Source organism: Callithrix jacchus, chromosome 19, assembly GCF_049354715.1.
Source record: "Callithrix jacchus isolate 240 chromosome 19, calJac240_pri, whole genome shotgun sequence".
In the NCBI taxonomy this organism is placed as follows: Eukaryota; Metazoa; Chordata; class Mammalia; order Primates; family Cebidae; genus Callithrix; species Callithrix jacchus.
Genome location: NC_133520.1, coordinates 50,621,179 through 50,640,260, shown reverse-complemented (window position 1 = coordinate 50,640,260; position 19,082 = coordinate 50,621,179). Strand labels below are relative to the sequence as shown.

The following is a 19,082-nucleotide window of genomic DNA, read 5'->3' as shown; positions in this document are numbered from 1 at the left end:
AGGCAGGTGGACTGCTTTGAGCTCATGAGTTGGAGACCAGCCTGGGCAATATGGCAAAACCCGTCTCTACAAATACAAAAATTTGTCAGGTGAGGTGGCATGTGCCTATGATCCCAGCTACTCGGGAGGCTGAGGCTGGAGAATAGCTTAAACCCAGGAGGCAGAGGCAGCAGTGAGCCGAGATCATGCCACAGCACTACAGCCTGGAGAGCAAGACTCCATCTGGAGAAAAAAATACTACCAGAGGAACTCTATCCACAGAAGACCTGAGTACAAAGGCTGTGTGAGGGGAAGAGCAGGGGAGATTAAGTCACATTTCCAGAACTCTGATGTGTCCAGCTTTTGGATAAATAGTAAGACCCCACATATATTATATCACAGACCCAAGGAGACTTGGTACATTGCTTCATTTAACCCTCACAATGAATCTAAGAAATTGGTGCTATTATTATTCCCATCCTACAGAAGAGCAGACTGAGGTTTAGAGATATCAAAGAACTTATCCATTGTCAGGTAGGATAACCCTTACCTCTGTTTGGAGGGCAGTATTAGGACAACATGACTGGAGTCGAATGATACGATTAATGCCTGCTGCATAATCAGGACTCACATCACCCCGATTGCTCCTGTCTTCCTGCCGATCTCTTAAAGAACTAAATGTATTTCCAAGGACACACAGCTAAGCTATGGTGGAGCTGGGATTTGAAGGCAGTCATGCCTCTAACCATGACACTGTTCTATGTCCACTTAGCAGAATCTTTCACAAAAGAAGAACTGCTGCTAACGTGCTCCTAAGACCACCCAAGGAGCTGTTGCGTCCCGCCCTTCCCCCACCACCCTCCCTCTGTCTCCTCCCATGCCAGGAGAAGGTGGAAGGCCAGAGTGACTGATCAGATGGCAGCAGCACCCACCTGTGACCCAGCAATCAGAACCCAGTCCCACCACTGCTGCAGGCTGAGCCTGAGCAAAGCAGTCACCATCCTACGCCGCAATGAGAATGGCTTCCTGCCTACTTCCTCCTGCTTTATCTTACCTAAATCTCCCTAAACTCTGCACCTCAAGACACATCACCCTTCTGATTGAGACTCTGCTGTGGTTAGCTACCATCCGCCCTCTTACTGCTTCTTTCTGGTTTTTCTGATCCACATCTCACTGTGTGGACCCTTCGTCCTGGCTGAACAGCATTTGTAGGATCCCTATGCTTGCTCAACATCCCAAAGCCCCTCTTATTCCGCTGAGCTCTGCTCTTCCTCCCTCCCTCCTGGCCAACCCCACCTCATGGCTCCTTCCCTCAGCATTCTCTCCCCAGGTAGACTGATTGGGTTTCCATTGTATCTTATAAATACATTGTTATGGTTCTTTTCTTATTTTCTATTACTTTTCACCATATTTCCCTTGTTGAGATTAGAAACTAAGTTTATTCCTTTAACGAACATTTACAGCACACATGATCGTGACAGTGAGTGTACTAGTCTGTTCTCTCATTGCTATAAAGAACCATCTGAGACTGGGTAATTTATAAATAAAAGAGGTTTAATTGGCTCACGGTTCTTCAGGCTGTACAGGAAGCACAGCTGGGGAAGCCTCAAGAAACTTACAGTCATGGCAGAACACAAAGAGGAAGTTTATGTGGTGGGAGCAGAAGACACAGACAGACAAGGGGGAGGTGCTACACACTTTCAAACAACCAGATCTTGCGAGAACTCTATCACAAGAACAGCACGGAGGATGGTGTTAAACCATTAGAAAACATCCCCCATGATCCAATCTCCTCCGACCAGGCCCCACCTCTAACATTGGGAATTACAATTCAATATGAGATTTGGGTGGGGACACAGAGCCATACCCTATCAGTGGGGGTCACTTTGCCCCTCCTCACAGAGTTTACATTCTATGGCAGCAATCCCCAACCTTTTTGGCATCAGGGACTGGTTTCATGGAAGACAATTTCTCCATGGACCTGATAGGGAAGGGGTTGATGGTTTTGGGATGAAACTGTTCCACCTCAGATCATCAGGCATTAGATTCTCATAAGAAGTGTGCAACCGGGGGTCCAAAGTGGCTCCCGCCGGAGGTCATGGTGCTCGCGAAGGTGAGGTCATCAGTTCAAGGCTAACCTCATAAGCTCAAACTGATTGGCAAAAAAAAAAAAAAAAAAATTGGGGGGGTCCAAAGTGGCTCCCGCCGGAGGTCATGGCGCTCGCGAAGGCGAGGTCATCAGTTCAAGGCTAACCTGAGCAACCTCATAAAGCTCAAACTGATTGGAAAAAAAAAAAAAAAAGTGTGCAACCTAGATGCTTTGCATGTGCAGCTCACAATAGGGTTCACGCTTCTATGAGAATCTAAAGCTGTGGCTGATCTGACAGGAGGCGGAGCTCAGGAGGTAATGCTCGCACCTGCCACTCACCTCCTACTGTATAGCCTGGTTCCTAACAGGCCATGGACCCATATGGGTCTGCAGCCTAAGGGCTGGGGATCCCTGCTCTACTGCATGCCAGGCCTAGGGTCTGGGGAGACAAAAACTTATAAATTAGCAAATAATATATAATATTTGATGAGGGAAAGAATTAGGAAGAAAATAAAAGAGGAAAGAGACTATAGAATGTGGAGTAGCTTATATTTTATATAGTGTATAAAATATATTATGGTAGTTGAATAATGCCACCCTCCCAAGACATCTCTGTCCTAATCTTCTGAACCTGTGAATATGTGAAGTTACATGGTAAAAGGGATTTTGCAGATGTGATTAAATTAACACTTTTTAAGATGAGGAGATATCCTAGAACTGCTTAGCTGGGCCCCATATGGATCCTCATAAGGAGGCAGGGAGAGAAGGGATGATGGAAGCAGGAGGCTGGAGGGATGCAGGGAAGGGACCACAAGCCCAGAAGGCAGGTGGCCGCTAGAAGCTGAAAGGGTAAGGAAGTGGCATCTCCCCTGAAGCCTCCCGAGGAAACCAGCCCTGCTGACATCTTAATTTTAGATCATGACATCCAGAACTCTAATATAGTAATTTGGTGTACTTTTTTTTTTGAGATGGAGTTTCGCTGCTGTTACCCAGGCTGGAGTGCAATGGCGCGATCTCGGCTCACCGCAACTTCCACCTCCTGGGTTCAGGCAATTCTCCTGCCTCAGCCTCCTGAGTAGCTGGGATGCTGGGATTACAGGCATTCGCCACCATGCCCAGCTAATTTTTTTTTAATTTTTAGTAGAGATGGGGTTTCACCTTGTTGACCAGGATGATCTCTATCTCTTGACCTCGTGATCCACCCACCTCGGCCTCCCAAAGTGCTGGGATTATAGGCGTGAGCCACCACACCCGACCTTGGTGTACTTTTAATCCACTAATTGTGGGACGTTGTTATAGGAGCATGAAGATACTAATAGATGCTGGTGAGGGAAGATTGGGGGACTGATTAGGGAAGATCACTAATCAGGGGACACTGGCATGGAGATCTGAAGAAAATGAGGGAATGGGCTATGCATACATCTGTGGGAAAAGCATTCCAAGCAGAGAAGAGCAAATGCAAAGGCCATGAGGTGGGAGCATGCTCAGCAAGGTCAAGGAGTACCAGGAAGCTGGCGTGGCTGACATGGAATGGAACGGACAAGGACAGGAGCCACGTCCGGGAGGCAGCATGGCCTTGATGGCCATTGTAAAGACTTTGAATTTGACTCTGAAGGAGACAGAAATTCACCAAAAGGATTTGAGCAAAGGAAAAACAAGATCAGATGAATATTTTTAAGGTTTATTTTATCCATTGAACCGAGAATAAATTGCAGAGGACAAGGGCAGAAACTGGAAGAACAGTCTGGAAGACCGTGCAACAGCCTGGGCAAGAGATAATAGTGGCTTCTAGTAGAAGTGAGATGTGCTCAGATTCTGAATACATTTTGAAGGTAGAACCAAGACGACTTACTGATAGATTGGAGGGAGAGTGACTGAGAAAAAATCCAAGTCAAAGACCATTCTAAGGTCTGTGGCTCATATGACTGGAAGATGGAACTGCCGTTTTGTAAAGCGGGAAAGACTGAAAGGAGATTGTGGTGTGGTGGTGTGGGGAGGGTGGGATGGAGAGCAGAAGTTCATCTTCGGGGATGTAAATGTGAGACGTCACTTAGATATTCAAGCGAACAACCGAGTAGGTTGTAGCTGGACATACAATGCTGGTACTTAGGGACGGAAGTCTAGGTTAGAGATATAAATCCGAGAGTCAGCATATAATGTTATTTTTAAACCATGATCCTGGATGAGATTGCTAGAGAGTAAGTGTAGACAGAAAGAAAAAAAAAACCATCTGAGGACTAGGCTTAGGGGCTGTCCAACAAGTGAGATGAGGAGGAAGCTGTCAAAGAATAGCCTGTGAGGTGGCAGAAGGAAGGAAGTGGTTTCCGGAAGCAAACTGAAGATGCCGTTTCTTCACAACTTTATATTGAAGGTTAGAAAGAGGTGGGGCTGGAAGTTAAGATTAAATAGGCTGACCCCAGAGGCCATGTTCTTTACCATGAGATAGATGTGTGGAGTGAAAGAATAAGTGAGCCAATGAGCGAATGAGCGAATGAATGAATGGTTCTGACCAGATGTTGGGTTCCTTCATGGAATTTTTTCTCTCCAATCTCTCAACTCTTGCACCCGCCATCTTTTTTCCTTATTTATTTATTTATTTTAAAGTTTTTGCAGAGATGGTGTCTCACTATGTTTCCCAGGCTAGTCTCAAGTGATCATCCCACCTTGGCCTCCCAAAGTGCTAGGATTACAGGTGTGAACCACCACATCCAGAGTCTTTTCCTTCTTAACTGCTTACAATTCATCTTGTTCATAAAGAGTCTCAACCTGACTAATTCCATCCATGTCCTCAACCCCTCAGCAAACATGGCCTAGATGAAAGATCTCTGGCTTGGTCTAGTCATTGCTTGAGACTCAGCTCAGCCAACATTTGTTACTGAGACCTTGAATCAGTTCCTTCCAGTGCTACAAATTTGTGGCTGACACACCCAACTCTTCATGATCTCATGAACTCAGTGGCTCCTGTGTAAAGAAATACAATTTACAAGAAAATGAAATGATTTTTTTACAAACACAACATTTTTACCAAGGTCAAAATTCAATGAAGATGCTCTTATTTCCCATTATACATCATTTTTATTGATTCATTATTTAAACAAATCTTAACAAAAATGAAATATGTTCAAACATATTTTCAACCCACTTACCACCAGCTGCTACCAGCCACACAAATACTATCCTTGCTTTGAAAGTCAAAAATGGAGTGAGGTAGTCCATTTTGGTGGTTCACAGGCAGGCTGAGCCTTCAGTAAATGAATCTGAGCACAGAGTGTTTGAAGAAAAATATGCATATCCTTTCTTTGTGGTATTTTAATTTTAGTTCCAATAAAACTACACACCCTCCAACGTGATGATAACTTCGGGAATCTTCTGGTACTGTGACTGAAACACAGTGGGTACTCTAGGTACAAGACTTCCGCCTGAAACAATGCATTTTCTGTGATGACAGCAGGGGGAGCCCCTTCTCTCCAGTGTTTCAAAGAGATTTGCTATTACTCTGTTTAACATAATAACTGAAAGTCTCTATTTTGGGTGGTAGGCACTCACAGGGCCCAAACACCTAATGATGCCCTGTATGACAGCACTTTCTTACGGCTGGTTGATAAATGAAAAACCAGAAACCTGTCATAGAGATTGCCTAATTTGATTTTTTAGCCCCCTCTAAGGTGAGTACATCATTCATATACATATATATATTATATATAATAAAATATATTAAATATTAATATTATATACAATAAAATATATTATGTAATATATTCTATAATATATATATTTAATGTATAATAAAATATATAATATATAATTATATACACACACACACATATATATATATATATTTTTTTTTTTTGAGACGGAGTTTCACTCTTGTTACCCAGGCTGGAGTGCAATGGTGCGATCTCGGCTCACCGCAACCTCCATCTCCTGGGTTCAGGCAATTCTCCCGCCTCAGCCTCCCGAGTACCTGGGATTACAGGTACGTGCCACCATGCCCAGCTAACTTTTTGTATTTTTAGTAGAGACGGGGTTTCACCTTGTTGACCAGGATGGTCTCGCTCTCTCGACCTCGTGATCCACCTGCCTCAGCCTCCCAAAGTGCTGGGATTACAGGCGTGAGCCACTGTCTGGCCAATTTTTTTTAATAATTGCAAAACAGACATAAAAGTTAACTGAATTACCTGAGATGACCACACAAGGCCCAAGCACATCTGAAGATTTCCTGACCTTTATTCCAGTGGTTTCATCTAGGGACAGAACCAGACAGTTCTGAGGTGTTTTCAGAAAAACTTGAATTTCCATCTCTCAGTATAGTTCTCTCTCAAAGGTCTTTGTCAGGAGCAGAGCCACTGAAATTGCATTGCTGCTGTGTCAAGACAAACAGCCACAGGAAAAGAGCAAGAATAATTTCCTAGGAATTGCATTTCAACCCGGAAAAGCTTACAGATTCCTCAGTAAAATATATAAAGAGTAGACTGTATTGCAAGCTTCTAAAATGGTCTTTGTGCCTATTATCCAGAAAGAAAAATATGTTGGTGAAGGAAGAAATCTTTGGGTAGGATTATGTCTAGGAATTCAAAAGCCTGGAGCAAGTCTTTATTTTTTTTTTAGCCTTCTATCCATCCACTCATTCATTCATTTTTAAACAATGATTAAAACTATTATACAATACTTAATCCACAATCAAGTTGCTACTTCTGGTAGTCAGCACCCTGCCCCTCCCCCAATTCCAAGGCTGGTGATGGAGAAATATTATAATGTCAGTTTTTAAAGTGACAGTGGTCATTCTGTTCATTTTTTGAAATAATGCTGCAGAGTACTAAAGGGAATAATTAATAAAAAATTAGCAGTTAACTAATTGGGTAGAGACCCAGATATACAACAATGCTATGATAAAAACTTTTTTTTCAAATTTAAATAAAAGTTTCTTGATAGAAAGCAAACTCCTTTTCAGGCAGTCAACTGTTACAGTACTTTGGGTAGTTCTCACAGGGGCATGTCCTGAGGTTTGCTTAATAAATACATTTTTATTAGCATGCACTATCCATTAGCGCTAACACAGATGCTTCTTTAACATGCGTGTTTACTTCACTAGCACGGAACATTTGGCTTATTATAGCTGCTGCCTTAAAAAAAAAAAAAAAAAAGGCAGTATCATGATTTCCAAAAAGGGACTGACATCTGATTTGGGGCAGCTCTTGTCATGCGCCATCTCCAACTTAGAAAATCCAGCCAGTACAGCCCGGACCGCGTCAGGGACCCTTGCAGGCGGCAACCAAGGCTGCTGCAGACGCGCGTTTGATCTTTTCTGGGCCACCGAGGGCTCGCCACACCCCTGCGCTGGCGCGCACGTTCCGCGCTCGACCTCGCCCAGCAGGAGCCAGACCTTTTACTTTATTTGGTTCACCACGCGGTCCCCGCTCCAGAGAGCGCGCCGGCGGTGGCGCACGCGGGCCCTCGCGCGCACTCGCGCATTCCTCCCCGGGAACGCGGGCGGGGGGCGCGGGGAGGCGGCCTGGCCAGGGCCGCGGTCCCTCTAATTATAGCCCAGCAGCTGGCGCGCGGGCTCGGCCAGGCGCTCGGGGCCAGGACTAGGCGGCGGGGCGGGGCGGGACCGTTTCCCGTTTCCGGGCCCGCGCCCCGCCTCGCCCCGTCCCGTCCGGGGTCGCGCGGCTCCACGTGCACAGGGCAGCGGAGACTCAGCTGCTGCAGCCCGGGAAAAGTTCTAGAATAGAGGCGCGGCGCGAGTCAGGGGGCCGTCTCGGAAACCGCAGCAAGGGCTCCTCCTCGGCTCCTCGTGGGCTCCAGGCGGCAGGAGAGTGGGGGAGCCTCCTCCCCTTCCTTCCCCTGGAGTAAACAGGGTTTGGTAGGGCTAGAGACTTACTTAAAAAAAAAAAAAAAAGCCATTCTGAGCAACATAAAAAGTGAAAAAATAAATTAAAATAAAAAGCTGCAGTTTGCCCATTCTGACCAGCCTCGTTGTTCCAACTGGCCTCTTGATTTGTATAAAGATAATGGGGTCCAGCGGCCCCTTTGATGCATGAGTTGCACGCTTGGCATAATGAGCTGATTGTGTGAAAGCACTCTGGACTTCGGACCGTGTTCCTATGTCAGAATCCGACTGTGGTATGTAAGATAAACTGGAAGGAAACAAACCCGTGGTTACCTCTTGTCAATACCTGCCTTTAACCAAGCAAAGTGACATTTCCTACCTGTGGCTTTGACTTTAAGCTGCCCAAAAGATAGGAGCTAGCCTCTCAGCTGTTCAAAGCCTAGAATGAGATGCCTACTTAGTAGGTGTTAAATAATAACAGCAACAACCCATATGGTGCTTATTAGAATAGTATTCCAAAACTTCTCTAATGACTGTGACCCTCCTGTGAAATTCTGATTTCAATTGTATAGGGGGTACAATAAATCTTTATCTTTTATCACCAGAAAAGCTAATTGAATTGCTGTTTGTAGGCAGAAATAAAATGGGGGTAACGGGCTCTTAGCCTGGGCTACAGCTCACAGCAGCCTTTTTCAGCTTTGCAGCTCACACATGCAGTCGGCTCAGGCTAGGAAAACACAGACGGCCCAGGCCAAGCCTGTGCCAAAGAAATGCTGATTTCGTCTGACCCAGACAATCTACTCCTACATGTCACTTCTCTGCAGAACTCTTACTAGTATGGCAAATACTTTAAAAATCATACAGTTAAAGAAGGCAAAACCTCAGTAATTTGAGGTTCATTTTTAATAAACTCTTTCCGTGCATTAAAATAAATTGAGCCCCTTAGCTCTGGCGAAATGTTGTTTCTGGGTTTTTAACGCCCCCACAGACATAAATTACCACATACACAATTCAAAGTGCTGTATTTGAACTAGTATGGGAAAGATGTTTTCTATAATATTGCAGAGGAATTTGCCGTGAATTAAATATTTATCTGCTAAAGTTGCTGAATGCCTTAATAACAAAACCTAACTCATTTTTTGTGTGATGGACATCCGAATGCTAACCAGTGATGATACGCTTAGAAATACTAATTGCTAAGTAAAAGTGTTAACTGATGTGATCTACAGATTATGTAATATAGTTCATTTCCCCCAAAATGTAAACTATATTTAGAAATATTCAAATGTGACATTATTACCCTATACAGGATGTCTTATCTCAGCATCAAGGGCGTCTGCAGAGCTGCTGGAGGAGGCTCTTTAGATTACGCAATCTAACTTCTGAAAGCCCATTCACAGGATGAGAGCAACCGCTGTGTTGAAGCTCTCAATTTCAACTAGGCATCCTGTAGTCTAGTCTCTAGACTTATCTGACCTAGGCAGAAATCATCTCCTAGTTGCTTTTCATGCTGATTTTGTGATGTTTTTCTTGTACTAAAGATTTATTATTCCATGTTTTGAGCTAGCGTGAGGTAGAGTGCCATTCTATATATTTTTCAAATAAATGTTTGTCTTACAGAAGAAATTGTTTATACCATTCCAATAGGGTTGTTTAGTAAGAAAATTTACTCAGTTGTTTTTTGGATTCAAAATAACAGCTTTTTAAGACACAATGCCTAAATGATTCTAAATAATAATCTAAGGTATACTTTCTGCCCAAAAATACCTGTTCCGTGGGTTGTATGGATTGTTTTATGTTGTACCAGGCAGATGTGCACCATTTGCTGATAAAAACCAGTGTAAATACAGACTTTGTATTCTAAAATCGTTTAGAGAGAATCTACACTTCAGAAATCAACAAATCAAAGGAGAGCTGTTTCAAATCAAGCATTTTAGGTTAAGCTGTATTGACATGGGGAGGGAGCAGATGACATACTAATGAGTTAAAACAATACTCACTGTTAAATTAGGTATAAATTAATTTGTTAATAACTAGGGGTACTGTGGATATCCCTGACAAATTATGGATTTTTATCTGAGGATTAATGGAGGAATCCACAGATAATCCATAAATCTACTAATTTTCCATCTTCTGACCTCTTGAGTTAATTTATAAATTGTCTACTTGTGTGCCTTTTAAGTTAGGCGAGGGGTTCAGAGATACTGAGGAAAATGCAGGCTGTCAACAGAAACAGCAACAAGGGATCTAGATAGTTTGTAATCTGGAAAGTCACACCCGTAATTTCTACTTGATTGTAGTACTATTGTTGAAAGAGGCCTAACCAGTGGCACAGAAGGAGTTAAAACATCCTCCACCCCCCCCCCCCACCATTTCTAGAACTCCGGATGAGAAATTGGGTAAATATGTATTCCATTCATTGGTGCATCTGACCTTGGTCTGTGACAGAGGAAAGGCGTGTCTTCTCATGCTGTTCCCTATGAACAAAAGGCAAGCAAATGAGGGTGACTCAGGACTTCTCGTGGCCTACACACAACTGACATTTTTCTGAATGATTCCACGTATACACTTAGGAATCAGGAAGAGAAACATTTTACTCTTCACTAACCAAATAAAACCATCTATAAATCATATGCAAAACAATTTTGAGTAGAGAGGGACTTAAAAGTCTAGGAATTAAAAAAGGATTTCCATAGTTTCCTTTTAACTCTCCCCAACTCCCCTTTGGGGAATAAACAAAGACATCTGCCACATCAAGAGTCCAGTTTGTTTTCTTAACTGAAAACTAAATGCAGGCATTAAAGTGTATCTTTGGGAAGAGGTCTGAAGTTTTGAAAACGTCTTTTCAAGCTGCACTATTTTAAATTTCATTAAAAATAAAATGTAGCATTTTTATGTTAGAAAAAACTGATTAGTAGTTCAACCTATTTCTTTTAACCTAGATATTAAATGAAAAATTGTTTCTTATACTCCGTAACTTGCTAAGAATATGGTTTCTTGAAAACAGTCTTAAATGGACTACTAATAATGAAAAACTACGAAAACATATCGTAATGGGCCCCTCCTAGTTACTGGACCACACCTAGTGTAAATACATTCAAGTACACATTCACTGCTGCTGTTTAATTTAAAACATATAGTAACTCTATGTATATCCTTGCCTCAAACTCTTTAAAGTTTCACAACTTCCTTTCACAGAGAAGTCTGCCAAGCTGTTAATCAATAAAAAGAGTAAAGGCTGCAACATCTAGGAAATGTCTTCCTGTATGAGTAGATAGTAAAATGTGTCATCTCTATTTACAGATTTAGGGTTCAGATCATCAGTGAAGCTCATACATGGCTTTGGCTTTCACTTCATTTCTAAGCTTTCTGAAGTGTAGGGCTTTTTGTTTTTTAAAATCCCTTCTGTCTTTAGTGCATTTCCTGTGGCCCAACGTAGCTGTTTTATTCCAAAGCTTTCCAAAGATCAGCTCCAGGTCTTGACAGTCTTTTCAGTGTCCTCACACTCTTCTCCTTCCAATCTACTATTGCAGAATGGCTGGCTCCACTGCTAGTTGAAAAATAAACAGCTGCTTTCTTGCTGTACTTTGCTCAGCTCTTTTATGTGTGTTCCCTATCCAGTTGCCCTTTCCCCAGTCCCTGGCACTGCTTTCTCATACCATCAGTTGCCTGTTTCGTTTCATGTCTTTTATCTCCTGACGTTCAGGCAAACCCCAGCCCCAAACCCACACATCCTTTAGTCACATTGCCATTAGTGATTAAAACAACAGCCATTCTAAGTTTGCTTTAGAAAATTAAAAAAGGCCTCAGAAAATGTTCAGTGCTCCCAATTTTATTTTTATTTAATGCTAAAAGTTAAAGAAAAAAAGGTACTGTAAATCTGACAAATGACAGAATTCAGGTGATATTTCCATAGTGTGATTTTAAAATATAATAATGTTGATATCTGAGATTACACTCACTTCAGTTGACATGAGTTTCATCATATATAGAAAAAGTATCACCTCCAACTTAAAAAAAAAGTAAAGGTTAAAAGGTGGCACACTTTTAAAATACTTGGTGGCCAAGGAAAGGTATATAGTAAAAGTTGTAAACCGTGTGTATGTTGTCATAACTTTAAATGTGAGGCCACATGAAAGACAGTACATCTGTTAAATTCTATAAATTGTTAAAGCAAAAAAGGGAAAGCTTCAACACCCCATCCCCTAATATTTTAAGTATTAAAAGCACAGATGAAATACTAGGATTTGAAATCTGATACTGCCCATGTACAGTAAGTAGCTTTCTGACATTTTCATCCAGCTGTGGAGAATCTCTGCACTGTCATCAGGTACAACAAAAGATCAAACCCATGTCCCAGTGTTAACTTTTTAACTTAAAAGAATGCCAGAAAACCCAAATCAACACTTTCCAGCTACGAGCCTTCCACAAAGGCCACCCAAGAGCCGGTGAGGCTCATGCATATCTTATTTTTTAATCATAGTAACCACAATACACAGCTCTTTAAGGCTGTTCATATTCTTCTCCCATTCAACACCAGTACAGAGAAACCACAGGTTGCCCTTTCCACAGCTGGATAGACTTATCCACAACAGCAGGATGGTTCTGTGTTAATCTTTTTGGAAAGCTTATCTGTATTGAGATTGCAAAACATACAGATAGCTACCACAAATTAGGTCAAATGACTGATCAAGTTGTAACATCTATGAGGTCAAATTCCAGTTATAATAAAGTGCCTAGATACACATTTATACAACAGACCATAATAGCTGAATTCTTTACAAATGTCTTTATGGGCATGTAAAATTGACTGCATTTCTGCATGTGTGCATTCACATAAGAGAGACCAGTCTGAACTGAGTCATATATACTCCAATTTGAAAAAAAAGTGTAACAAACTGGTTAATCATGCAAGTCTGTCTGTAATATAACAATGACTGGTAACATGAATTCTCGCACGGTAGTAATAATAGGTGCACTCATTAAAAACACTACGAAAAAATACTGTATTTGGTGCAGTATCTGATTTTCAAGTGTTAGTAACTTGACCATTAAAAGATATTTTGAACAATTTAAAAAGAAAAACACGTAACTAAAAAAGAATCCAAAGTTGGTAAAAATCTGTATTTGCAAATGAAAACAGAAGCGAGGCTGTGAACCATACACATAAACTGTAGACCTTGAAGCCATGATTCAGCCTAATTATGAGGCCAAGTTACAAACACCTGAACATAAGGATTTAAAACAGTGTTCCTGTCAATGTGAAACGGTAACAGCACAAAAGAAAAACCAGTATCACTGTGAGACAACTATTTCTAATAACTGATGATTTATTGGTTTTAAAAAAATCATTTTACTGATGAAAAATACTGATCAAAAGAAATTAGTTTACAAAAAGACTTCTAAAAATATTTTGAGGTGGGGCCTGTCTATTATATAAAACCCTTAATTTATTGAATTTCCACTAGTTTATCTTTTTTTTCCAGAACAGTATTATTCACTTGGTATTTCAAACACATGTAAGAAGGAAATTACAGGTTTCCTCCACCCACATTTGGGCTGTCACTGATATGCCCAAGGGCAGTCCTGGCAGCACCCGCGGCTGTTACTGTCATTGTACCATACTGTATTCAGCACTCACTAGAAACAGGGTATAGGTGATAGTATCAACAGCAATAGCACTACAGGTAAATGATAAACAAAACAGAAACAAAACCAATCCCACAATCTCCAAGTTCACCTGGACTCTAACTTCTCTTGCAACTCTTTCAAAATCAAGGACAACAGCAACAACAAACAGACCTCTAGGGTGTTTAAAAAGATGAAGTGGCGCTGCAGAGCTGGGCTCTGCTCAAAGATGGCAGTGCCATCTTGTACACACCACCATCCATTATAACCGCCTTCCATCACTGGAATTGTGTATGTAACCAACTAGCATGCAGCATTGTAATCTTACAACCGATCACGTGGACAGTGAACAGCGGTCAACTTTGTCTTAAAAACAAACAAAAAAAACCCCCAAAAGACCACACAATCCTGAAAATTTCCCAGCAGCACTCTCAGTCATCAGTATCTCAGGAACCCAACTTTTAAGAACAAAATAGAGATTGAAAATCTGCTTTCCTACTCCTCTGAGGACCATGTTTCAGGGTAACCTGGTGGTGTTTCCCAGTGGCATGCCCACTTGACTGCATGCCCGCTCACTCACTTCTTTTCCTTCTCCACCACTTGGCCTCCGGCCTGAGAAAGGGGCCAGCAATAAGGAATGACAGACAGTAAGGCAATCTTACAATGTCAGAAAATGTATTTGGCTTTTTTTTTCTTTTTAAAATAAGTGCATACAAATACAGCTAGAAGCATTTCTGATTTGCCAAGTGCTCTAAAAAAGCAGCGCAAGTCACAGCCTACATAGAAGTCACAGCCTACATAGAACGGTAACTGTCACCAGGATAATAAAAGCACAAAGATATGCTAATAACGTTAACAAAAGAAAAAAAATGCCTTTATAAGTACATACCTTTTGTCGTCAAAAAAAAAAAATATAGAAACACAATGTATTCAAAAAAAATCAAAATTATACAGCCATGTTTATGAAGTCTACATTTCCCTTGTCTTGGATATATATATATATGAAGATATATATACAATTCAAGCAGTTTTAATTAAAGAGTAATCATTGGGTTTTTCTGAAACCGGAAACTCACGAGTCTCTCTCTTTTTTCACTTTCACATCTCCAGCAAGGATGGTTGCAATTTCCCCTTGCATAAAGGCCCAGGGGACATTGGAGCCCACAAGAGGGCATTTTTCCCCACTGGGACAATAGACCTCTCCACTAGCTCCCTGCTGTTTGATGCTTTGTCTGGAGCAAGGGAAGCAGAACTTGTGCGAAGGGACAGACGGGCACTGCACAAAATGGGTGTCCTCCAGCCGCTCGTGGCAGAGGGTGCAGCACAGGGGGGCACTGGCTGCCAGAGAGGAGTCCGGGAGGCTGGCAGGGTGCACTGGCTCCAGTCCTCCTGCGTTGCCTGCTCCCTGGCCCCCCACCTCTCTGGGGCCCAGCCTTCTTTGGTTCATAGAGGACGGAGAGGGCGGACTGTTGCTATTCCTCCGGGTAGTGGAGTGAACCTGGTTGGCATCTTTTGAGGCATGACTGCCCCCTGCATTGTCTGCTACTAAGATCAGGGCTGCCATGGGGGACTGGCCATTCTGGGCCGCTTCAGGCGGTGTGGTCCGGTTGGAATGAGGTGAGGCAGTGGGTGGCGGCGGAGACACAAAAGAGGATGTAGGCGTCATGGGGATCTTGAGCCCTTCTGTGGATGTGGACAGCCACGGCTGGGCCTCTCCATTGATCTTAGGGGGCCCGACTTCACCTTCTGGTTCTGGAGAGGGCTTCCTTTTCCTTGCTGTTCTTGCAACTGGAAACACAAAGACAAGAAAAGAGAAAGGAAACATAAACGACGGCGCACTGGAAAGAATCCCTCTTCCCGACCAGAAGCGAACTCGTTTCAGAATTCCTCCTCTCTAAAAGCACGGACAGAAAAGACTCATTCGAGTTTCAAGTGCACATGCAACTTAAAACCTTTAGACGTATGGGGTTCCGAGGCAGCCGACTGATTTAGTAAAACGGAGCCAGCGAAAACGGCATGCTTGTAACTGCCTGTTTTTACACATGCACAAGGTTTGCACTGGGCATGTGACCGCTAATGTCCCCCAGTAGGTTAAAAGGTGACTGGTGCCCTCATGCTCCCATCCAAGAATGTGCTGGGAAAGGAAAAGCCCGTGGCAGAGCCTATCAGCCCAGTGTGACTCATCTCTGTTATGCTGCTTCAGCACAGGAACACGTTGCCACTAAGCACTGGTTCCGCCTCAGGCAGATCAGGAAGTGGGGTGTTTGTTGTTTCTGGGCTGGGGCAAAATGGTGACTTGAAAAAAACCACCCCTCCTCTGCTCTCCGTCCCCTTTTCTCCCCTAGAGCCCCTCACTCCACAGCCGCCCCTACCTGCTTTAGACCCGTTGGCCCCGTTGGCCTCGAAACCCAACAACCTGCCTGCAGTCAGGGCCGGCTCCTTCTTAAACTTGCTCTCGAAGGGCCCCGAGTGGCCGTGCTGGTGCAGCGCCAGCAGCGTGTCGCGCACGGTCTTGGGCCTATTGACCCAGTCCTGCTCTCCGGAGCCGCGGCTCTTGCCCGCACCTTCAGCGCTCAGCTCGGCGGCCCCGGCCGCGGTGGACAGGCTGTCGGCCGGGCCCCGGTGGGCCGGCGGCGGCGGTTGCTTCTCTTTGGCTGCCGCCTCGCGCTGCTCGTGCTCCGCTGCTGCGCTGCTGGACACAGAGGCCGGCCGCTTGTGGGTGCCCAGGTCGGCGGGCTGCGCAGAGCCCAGGCTGGCGGCCGCGGCTCCGGACACCGCGGCCAAGGAGGCGGCAGCGCGGCCGCTGAGGCCGAGCGCGGTGGGCAGCGGCGTGGCCGAGCCGTTCATGAGCGGCACCAGGGTGGGCGGCACCGCGTGGCCGCGCCGCGGGTTCGGGCTCTGGCGATTCAGCTCGGGCGGCTCCTCCAGCTTGGAGAAACCATTGGGCACCAGTATGCCGTTCACAGGCGGCGGCTGCGGAGTCGGCGGCTGGGCCAGGCTCGCCGCCGGACGGCTGCCGCCGAAATCCGAGCCAAGGCGCGGGGGCCGCTCGGCCGCGGCCGCCAGAGGATAGCGCTCCAGGGCCTGCGGGGCGCGCGGGGCCGCCTCGGGGCCGCCGTGGCCGAGCTGCTGCTGCTGCTGCAGAAGGATGTCCTTGGCCGAGAGCGGCGGCGGCTTGGCGGCAGCCGGGGCCGCGGTGCCGGGCGGGGAACGACCCTCCGGGAAGCAGCCGTGCGCCCGCTTCAGCTGCCGCGCCGTCTCGATGACGAACTCGACGCGGTCGGCGCCTTCGTAGTTGACGCAGCCGCGGCACACGGGTTCGGTGAAGTCCCAGATCATGGCCCAGGGCATGCGGGGCAGGTCACACAGGTAGCACGACTGCCGCCGGGACGCGGCCGCCACCGCCACCGCCGCGGCCATGTCCGAGGAGCCCGCCGCGCCGGAGAAGGTGGAGGAGGAGGAGGGGGCGCCGCCGCCGCCCCCCACCGGCACCACGCGCGCCCTCCTCCCCCCCCAACCCCGCGTCTCCCCCACCAGCGGCGGCGGCGGCCGCAAAGGCGGCGGCGGCGGCAAAGCCCGCGAAGGCTCGGCGCCCGCGCAGCGCCCCCGGTGCACGAGGGGCGGCGGGCGCGGGGCGAGAGGCTGCAGCCGCGGCAGCAGGTCCCCCCGGGCGGCGCGGGCACGGGCGGGCGGCGCGGGGCGGCGGGGCGGCGGGCGAGGCGGCTGGGGCTCGGCCGGGGCCGCGGCGGGCCTCCAGACCGGGGCGAAGACGGGCCGCGCGGGCGTGGGGGAGCGCAGCAGGTCGCGACGGCGGCCGGCACGGAGTGCGGGGCGGGGGGCGGGGAGGCCGGGGGGGCGGGGGGCGGGGGGCGGCCGCCGGGGCAGGCTCAGCCCGAGCGGCGGGGCATGCCGCGCCGGGGCGGCGGCGGCCGGGCGGCGTGGAGCTCGGGCGCGGCGCGGGCCCGGGGTCGCTCCGCCGCTCTCTCACAGCTCCTGGCGTCGCCGCTCTCCAGCGCCAGCGTCAGCGGCCAGCCCGCCTCAGCTCCGCCGCTGCCACCGTCGCTGCTGCTGCTGGCGCCGCGGCCGCTCCACTTCTACAGACTTGATTCTTCGACAGTCTCGCACGGCGCCTGCGCGGGCCCCCTCCCCTCGTGCGCGCGCCCGCCCTCCCGCGCGCGCGTGCTCCCCCTCCCCCCGCGCGCCCAAGGAGCGCTGCCGGGAGAGCCGGGCGCCGCAGAGCCGGTGTTCCCTTCGGAACGCCGTGCTAAGTGGTCCTGCGTTTTTCCTCCACTTCCCTCACTTCGCGCCCCACCCGGCTGTCTCGACCACCCTCAGGATGTTTTCCCCTGGTGTGCCTCTGGGCCAAACCATGCCAAAAGTCATTTTTAAATTTTTTTTCATGCAAGGCCACTTTGTCACTTGGTTTTCGTCAGTCTCCAGAGAAGGGGGATTTTAAGTCTAGCGTGGTTCACAGTCCCAGTTTCTTAGGAGTGAGACTTGAAAGCTCAATGTCGGACGCATGAGCATGAAATCCGTCACTGGTGCTTTGCATTTGCATTTGTCTTGGGAAGGACACACGCGCTGCCTGCCCCTTTTACTAACTGGGGAGAGTCTGACGTTCCCAAGCCCAGCACCGCGTGCACACGCCGCCAGCTGGCTCGCGCGTTTTCCACGGAGCCCTCGAGCGGAGGGAGCGCGGTTCTGATTAGCTGCTCGAGAACACCAAGTGATACTCTTAGCCAGTCCAGCCGCCCTGTTCAGCGGGGTCCTCGCCGCGCCAGCGGCCCAGACCGCCTTATGTAGGTCCGCGCGGCGGGCGCGTGACGTGGGCGCGGGGCCGCGGACGGCCGCCGCCGCAAGTGCGCACGCTCCGCGCAGACGTGCCTCGGCGCCGCTGGCACTAGGGCCTCGTGGAACGAATGCACATTCCAGGGATCCGGGGTCTACGGCCAGCGCCGCCGCGTCACGGCGGAGGCTCCACCCCCTTTGGCAAGTCTGGGCCTCAAGGCGCCGCCCCCGGGCCCGAACTTGGATTCGGTGTGGCGGGAGGCGCGGGCGCGAGCCGTGGGGGGCGGGGGTCTGCTTGTCTCTGCGGGGTCCCCGCGGGCCGTGGGGGCGACCGGCTGGCTGGCTCGCCGTCGCGGAGGGCGGGCCACTGGCGGGGGCGGACTTGCACCCTATGTGCCACCTAGGCCGGGCTCAGCCCAGACGCCCGGCCCGCAGCTCTGCCACAGTTGGCAGCCTCAGCCTCAGCCCAGACTGAATTGAACACTTGAGTTTCGCACTTTTATCGGGAGGAGGAGCTGGTGTGTGTTATGATAAATCACTTTGGGCTGGTCGTTAGTCTCCCTAATGTTCGTAGGCTTAGTCGCTCTCAATTGGGACTTTTACACTTCAGCTCTTTAAGGGCGGCCTCTGGAGCTGCTTTTGTTGGGAACACAGGCCCACATCTCTCCCCTGAGACTGGAATGAGCTGGTTAAGTGTGGGAAGAACAGGGTACTAATTATATTATCTTTCCTACAACTGGATTGGTAGGTGGAGAGAGAAAAAAATCC

At 47.4% G+C, this 19,082-nt stretch overlaps 1 protein-coding gene and 1 non-coding gene across 3 annotated transcripts; one reads left to right on the top strand and one right to left on the bottom strand.

The window, feature by feature from the left end:
* Positions 1–506: 506 nt before the first annotated feature.
* LOC118149593 (U8 small nucleolar RNA) lies at positions 507–635 on the top strand. The gene has a single exon (XR_004737167.2). It is a non-coding gene; the product is annotated as a U8 small nucleolar RNA (small nucleolar RNA).
* Positions 636–11,714: 11,079 nt separating this feature from the next.
* On the bottom strand, positions 11,715–17,624 carry IRF2BP2 (interferon regulatory factor 2 binding protein 2). Of its 2 annotated transcripts, none has more exons than XM_035280421.3 (2): positions 15,899–17,624; positions 11,715–15,314 (listed from the first exon to the last, which is right to left on the bottom strand). In XM_035280421.3, exons 1-2 carry the CDS (start codon positions 16,944–16,946, stop codon positions 14,599–14,601), a joined length of 1,764 nt encoding a protein of 587 aa, XP_035136312.1. In that variant the 5' UTR covers positions 16,947–17,624; the 3' UTR covers positions 11,715–14,598. The 2 variants fall into 2 exon arrangements, with proteins under 2 accessions (XP_035136312.1, XP_035136313.1); XM_035280422.3 differs by having other exon boundaries at positions 15,947–17,082.
* Between the last annotated feature and the right edge of the window lie 1,458 nt (positions 17,625–19,082).